Source organism: Pediculus humanus, genomic scaffold (assembly GCF_000006295.1).
Source record: "Pediculus humanus corporis 1103172108196 genomic scaffold, whole genome shotgun sequence".
Lineage (NCBI taxonomy): Eukaryota > Metazoa > Arthropoda > Insecta > Psocodea > Pediculidae > Pediculus > Pediculus humanus.
The window spans coordinates 3,283-9,423 of record NW_002987766.1 but is presented as its reverse complement, the minus strand read 5'-3'; the positions used below and the strand labels follow the sequence as shown (position 1 = coordinate 9,423).

Here is a 6,141-nt window from a genome sequence, read left to right as displayed (position 1 = left end):
AATTTTCACAACATAACTTTGGAATCATTACATTAATTAATTTTATTATTAAATTAATTAATAAATAATTATTAATAATAATTTATTGATGCGAATCGAATAATTTAAAAAAATTTTTTTTTTTTTGCAAAAGAAAATTCACGGGAAAATTATGAAAACGAAAAAAAAAAAATTTTGTTTTTCATTCTCGTTTGTTTTCTCGGCTTTCCAATCCCATTAAATTTTATTATTATTATTATTATTATTATTATTATTATTATTATTATTATTATTATTATTTCCTTATTTTTTGTAAATTTGACTTAAGTTATTTATATTCATTGATTATATTTATTTTGATTATTATTATTATTAATTTTATTTTATTTTATTTATGCTTTTGGTTATACATTTAAACACAAACCGTTGCATACATAATTTTTTTCTCGCGTTTTTTTTTGGGGAGAAGAGGGGGGCATTTAAAAAATGAGTCGGATGTAAAATTATTTTTTTCCTATTTTGAAAACATCAGGAGTAAGAATCTCTGACCATTTTTATATAATTTTATATGTTTTCCAGAATTTATTCCAGGTTTTCATCCACGATTCCTTAGGGATAAATTCTTGTCCTTAAATAAATTATCCCTTAATCATCATCATTATTACTATAACAAAGACACGAAAAAAAGATACAAAGTGATTTTTTTTATTAATTTAATTTTTTATTTATTTATTTATTTAAATATAAAACTATTTTTCTTAATAGCAAAACCTTGAATGTTTATTATCGATAGCAAAAATTAATAATAATATAATAAGAAAAATTTCATCACCACATTAAATCATTTATTTAAAAGAAAAACAACACAAGACGCCATTTTGAAATGAATTAATTTGAACTGTAGCAAATATTTTCTTATTGAACAAACAAAAGTAAAATAAAAATTTGTAAATTTTTTTTTTTTTTTAACGAATGAGTCGCACACATGTAAAAAAAAATTATTAATAATAATAATAATAAATTAAAATGTTAATATATTTCGAATTGAATAAATAATTAATTAATTTAATAATATTGGCCGGACAACAAAACTAAGTCCAAGGCCGTACATTATCGTGTTTTTCTTTTTTTTTCTAAAAAAAGAAAATGTTAAGAGTTTTAATAAGTCGCAGACGAAAAAAAAAATTGGAAAGTTTATTTAAAACGAATAAATTTATTATTAAAATTTTTTTGGCAAGGGGACTCCATTAAATTATTGCAAAAAAAATTTCTTCCGCTTTCGTTATTACGTTTCTTTTTTTTGTTACCTTACCCCCCCTTATAAAAAAAAAAATTAATAAGGTAATTTTTATTTGTACCTGAGTGTCATTTAAAACAAAAAATTACATTAAAAAATTTCAAATTTTCATTAAAAAAAATAAAAATTTATCAGAGTAATTAGTAATAAATAATAAATAAATATTTACCTTTGTACCAAACGTCTACGTCAAGCGGTAATGCATAAGTTCCAGGTACGTATTCTCCAGTATTTAAATAATTTTCTCTTATTCCATCGTTTGGAAATTCAAAATCCACGGATTTCCATTGATAAACAACGTCTAAATCTCCCCAACAAAATTTTAAACCGCTAATGAAAAAACATAATAAAAAAAACAAAACCGACATTATTAACGTTTTTTTTTTTTTAAAACCTATTTATTATTAATATTTAAAATAATAATAAGAAAATAATAATAATAATAATGATAAAATATATAAAGGTTTCGTTATAATAATAATAATAATAATAAAAACGACAACAAGTTACGTAACATGTTCGAAAGCTGATGATCGACTAAAAATATTCAATCGTCTTCACAATTCTTTTAACGTTTTTTTTTTTTTTTTTTTTTTTTTTTTTTTTAATTTTAAAATTCATGCTCAAGACTAAAAAAAAATATTAAAATCATCATTATTATCATTATCATTATCATTAATCTTTTTTTTCTCTATCGAATTTTCGTACGAATTATTTAATTAAAAAAAAATTAAATTAATTTTTTTTTTTTACGGTTTAATGATTTTTAAAATGATCATTTCCGTCATTTCAAGTCTTCTTTTTTTTTTTTTAAATCAAAACAAAAATTTAACGATTTTTTTTTTATAACCTTGAAATTTAACACAAAGTCATAGAGTGTTTTTAAAAAAATTTAATTTGATTTAATTTAAAAAAACGGAAAACAAAATGGCGGCAATTGTTTCCTTCGGATTTTAATTTGATTGTAATTTATCTAAACAAAGAAACGAATAACAAGAAATATGTTTTCTTTGTTTTATTTATGTTTTCTTTTTGTTTTGTTTTTTCTTATTAACGCGAAATTTCCCATATTTAAAAATATTTGACGTCAGATAAAATAATGACGTCATTTCAAAATTGTCATCCTAACGGTTCATCATCTAGTAATTTGAATTTTATGATAATTTAAAAAAAAAAAAAAAAAAAAAAAAAAACAGGTAAATGCGCAGTTAAAAAACGTTTCAAAGCGATATTTTTAAAATTTTATTAATAATAATAATAATAATAATAATAATAATAATAATAATAATAATAAATGATAACGTTAATGAAAATAATATTTTGTTTAGTTAAGGGAAAAATAAGAAAATTATTATTGCAAAGGAAAAATACTCAAAATATAAAGAAAAAAAAAAATTTTTTTTTAAATATAAAATAAGGGAAAAACTCTTCAAATAAACAAAATTTAAACATCGATAATCGATCGATCCTTTATCGATTATTGTTATTAATTTAAGCAGTTTTTTTTGTTATTTTTAAATAAATAAAAATGATAAAAAATAAAATAAAATAAAATAAAGTAAATTTAACGAACGAAACTTGAATTTTCCAACGTTTTAACCCATTATTATTTAACGTATTATTATTATTATTATTATTATTATTATTATTATTATCATTACACGTGGTAATATTTGTTTTGATAAAACGACACGTAATAATAAAAATAAAAAAAAAATTTTTTTTTCTTAATAAACAAATAAATTGTTTACACGAATTTATTTATAATTTTTTTTTTTTTAAATTATCGATAATAAAATTTAAATTTTTTTACAAAATATTATTATTAAAATGTTTTTAATTAATTAATCATGTAATTATTTATTAATAAATTTTTAATAATTATTGAAAATTTATGAATGAAAAAAAAAAAAAAAACAAAACGCGGTAAAAAATAAAAAAATTTAATTGCAACAATTTTATTTTTTAATAAACGTATCATACACACATAGAGAGAAAATTTCCTTTGGTTTTTTTTTTTTGTTTAATTTATAATATTGTTACATTTTTTTCGTCTTTATAATTACAAATAAAAAATATATTTAAAAAATTTTCTTCTTAAAATCTAAATAAAGACTAATTTTGTTTAATTAATTAATGGCAAAAAAAAAATTTTTTTTAAATTTTTTTTTTATTTTTCTGTTCGCGGTTTTGACTAATTTTTTTTAATTTTTTTCTTTTTTTCTTCTTATTTTTTTTTTAATCCCGTTAAAAATTATTTTTTTTTAAATGTTAATAAATTATTAAAGGGAACGGCAGTGTTGAGTCTCATTATTCTCAAATTAATTTCTCTTGGATCAACCGTCCTTTTGAAAAATTTTTGAAATCTCGTAGAAAGCAACCAAAGATTTCCGTTGTCTCTGTAAGCGACTAATAATTCGCTTACGAATTGAAGTATTTCCGGATCGTAGGCCAAAACTCTAATGGTAAGAGAGAGAAAAATAAAAAATGAATCCTTTGTTTAAAAAAAAATTATTATTATTAATAAGGAAGAAAAAGGAAAAGGAAAACCCACTGGTTTCTGTTGGTTCCTGGTTGCCAACTGGCGACGGCTGTTTGTTCTATCGGACTGAAATAAATTGATCCGTCGTGAGGATCAACGGCAAGACCGACACCTTGAGAACTTTTTCTACCGATCGTTTGAACAGGTACATCATCCGTGCTGGGACCGGCTTGCAAAAAGCTTACAGGAACGGAAAATATTCTATCGGTGGCCAAAGGTTGGTAATAGAGTACTCTGGATGCTGTTGCTGATGGTGGAGATAAAGCCAATCCGATTATACCGTCGGTGAGAGTGAAAGATTCGTCGGCAATCTAAAAAAATTTTTTTCGTTGTGATTTCCGACAAATTTTATAAAAAAATTAATAATGATAATACTAACGGTGTAAGTCGAATAATCTGGATTAGGATACATGGAAGGATGAGAAAATCTCCAAGCAGCATCTTTTCTAGCATCGTAAACTACAATACCGGGAGCTGCAGTGTCTGATATGTAAACGAAAGCATCGTCACAGGATCCGTAACCGGTCAAGTCGTCAATGACCAAATTGGTAAATAAAGAAGCTGGTCTTATCACTTCTCTACAACAAAAACGTTAAATTAAAAATTTCAAGGGAAATAATATCATATGAGACCAGTCGAAAAGGGGGGAAAGTACCTTGGGAAAGTAACACTTTTTACCAATTGATCGGTACTCATGTCGAAAATCAATATTTTAGGCGGGCAAACAGTTGTAAAGTCATCGATACTGTTGGATACGCCACTGTCCAAAACCCAAAGTCTGTTACATCTGTCGGCTCTGATTCTGTACGTGGAAATCAATCCACTGCAATTAACTCCTCTACCGGAAGAACTGTGGAAATCCCAGTTTGGATAAGCCTAAACGTAAAAAAAAAAAAATGATATCATTCATTTTGTTCGGTTTGTTTAATTTTAAATAAGAAAAATAATTATAAGAGAAAATGATAATTACGCTGACAACCGGAGAGGTGGTAACACCTGGTTGAGTTCTTGGTATGGAAACGAGAGTTGCTGGAATTCCAAGACGTAACCTTGGTATGGCAAGAAATATTCTACTCCATCCGACTTCCGTACCGGTAAATACGATGTTTTGTGGTATGTAACCGCCATTTATTGGATAATCGTGCGGAAGTTCAAAAGGTAACAAATTCCACTGATGTACGACTTCGATTTCGCATGAAGTCAATGCTATCCCGCTAATAAATATCAAACCGATAAAGCTTGGAATGAGCCTAAAAACAAAAAAAAAAAATTTTATCCCATTCTCCAGGATCGAACGTCGCCATTTTCCCCTGTCATTTAAATTCCACACAAAACAATAATGGCGGATGTGCGAAATTATAATTTTTTTTTTTAACTCTAAAATTATTTATTAATAAAAAGAAAGTCAAACGGAAATTCCCGAGTTTATTTTTTTTTTTTTTGTTTCAATATCATTATTATCAATATGTCTGCCCGATTTTATTACGTGACTCGAAATTAATTATTTTACAATAATAATTATATTACTTTTCATTCGATCGATTATTAATAATAATTTTCATTTAATTAAATTTTCCCATTTTCTTCGAATACGCAAAGGTCAGACCGCAATTTTATCCGTTTTTAAAAATTTTATATATAATAATGATAATAAATTCAATGGGAACAAACGAACGAACGAAAGATATGAGAAACAGAGAAAAAAATTTTTTTTCTTTCTTTCCTTCGAATCCTTGATTTAACGCCCCCCACGTGTCCGAATTTAACCTTAAAATTATGTTAAAACAACAACAACAACAACAATACGAGAAAAAAAAAAGAAAAACTTCCCACGTAATATTATATTACTACAAATCGATTGTAATTAAACCCATTTCATAACTTTTTTTTTTTTTTTTATTTAAACTCGACGGTTATGATTAGTAATTAAATAAAAAACGCATTCTTTCATCAATGAATGACATCACTACAATTGTAGTTTGTATTTTTATTACGGGTCAAATAATAATAATAATTATCATTGTAGTGTTGATTTATCAGAATCATTACCACGTGATAATTACACATCAATTTTATTTATAAAACATGATAAAAACAATAACCTACAACTAGTATCGATAACGACTACTTTTGTAGTTTTTTTTTTTTTACTTTGTTGTAGTTATAATAATAATCAAACGACGTCGTAATTATTATGAATTTAAAACCTTTGATTTTTTTTTGTTTAAAAAAAAAACTTAATAGGTACCATTTTCTATTATTATTATTATTATTTTACATCGAATGGAAATATTATCAGTGAGCAAAATGGCTCACACACAGG

The 6,141-nt window shown here is 24.3% G+C and overlaps 2 protein-coding genes across 2 annotated transcripts in view; both read right to left on the bottom strand.

Annotated features, from left to right (window-relative positions):
• Positions 1-1,644, bottom strand: part of Phum_PHUM430020 (major royal jelly protein 4 precursor, putative) — a gene marked incomplete at both ends in the record, with an annotated part of 4,374 nt that extends 2,730 nt beyond the window's left edge. Inside the window, 2 exons of the mRNA XM_002429311.1 lie at positions 1,446-1,606; positions 1,634-1,644. Of these exons, the coding sequence (XP_002429356.1) occupies positions 1,446-1,606; positions 1,634-1,644 (172 nt within the window). The remainder of the gene's footprint in view (positions 1-1,445; positions 1,607-1,633) is intronic.
• Positions 1,645-2,720: 1,076 nt separating this feature from the next.
• On the bottom strand, positions 2,721-5,122 carry Phum_PHUM430010 (major royal jelly protein 4 precursor, putative; the record flags this gene model as incomplete). Its single annotated transcript, XM_002429310.1, has 7 exons — positions 2,721-2,744; positions 3,570-3,735; positions 3,831-4,129; positions 4,198-4,396; positions 4,474-4,694; positions 4,789-5,068; positions 5,115-5,122. The coding sequence occupies 7 exons, from the start codon at positions 5,120-5,122 to the stop codon at positions 2,721-2,723; spliced, it is 1,197 nt and encodes a 398-aa protein (XP_002429355.1).
• Positions 5,123-6,141: the final 1,019 nt, after the last annotated feature.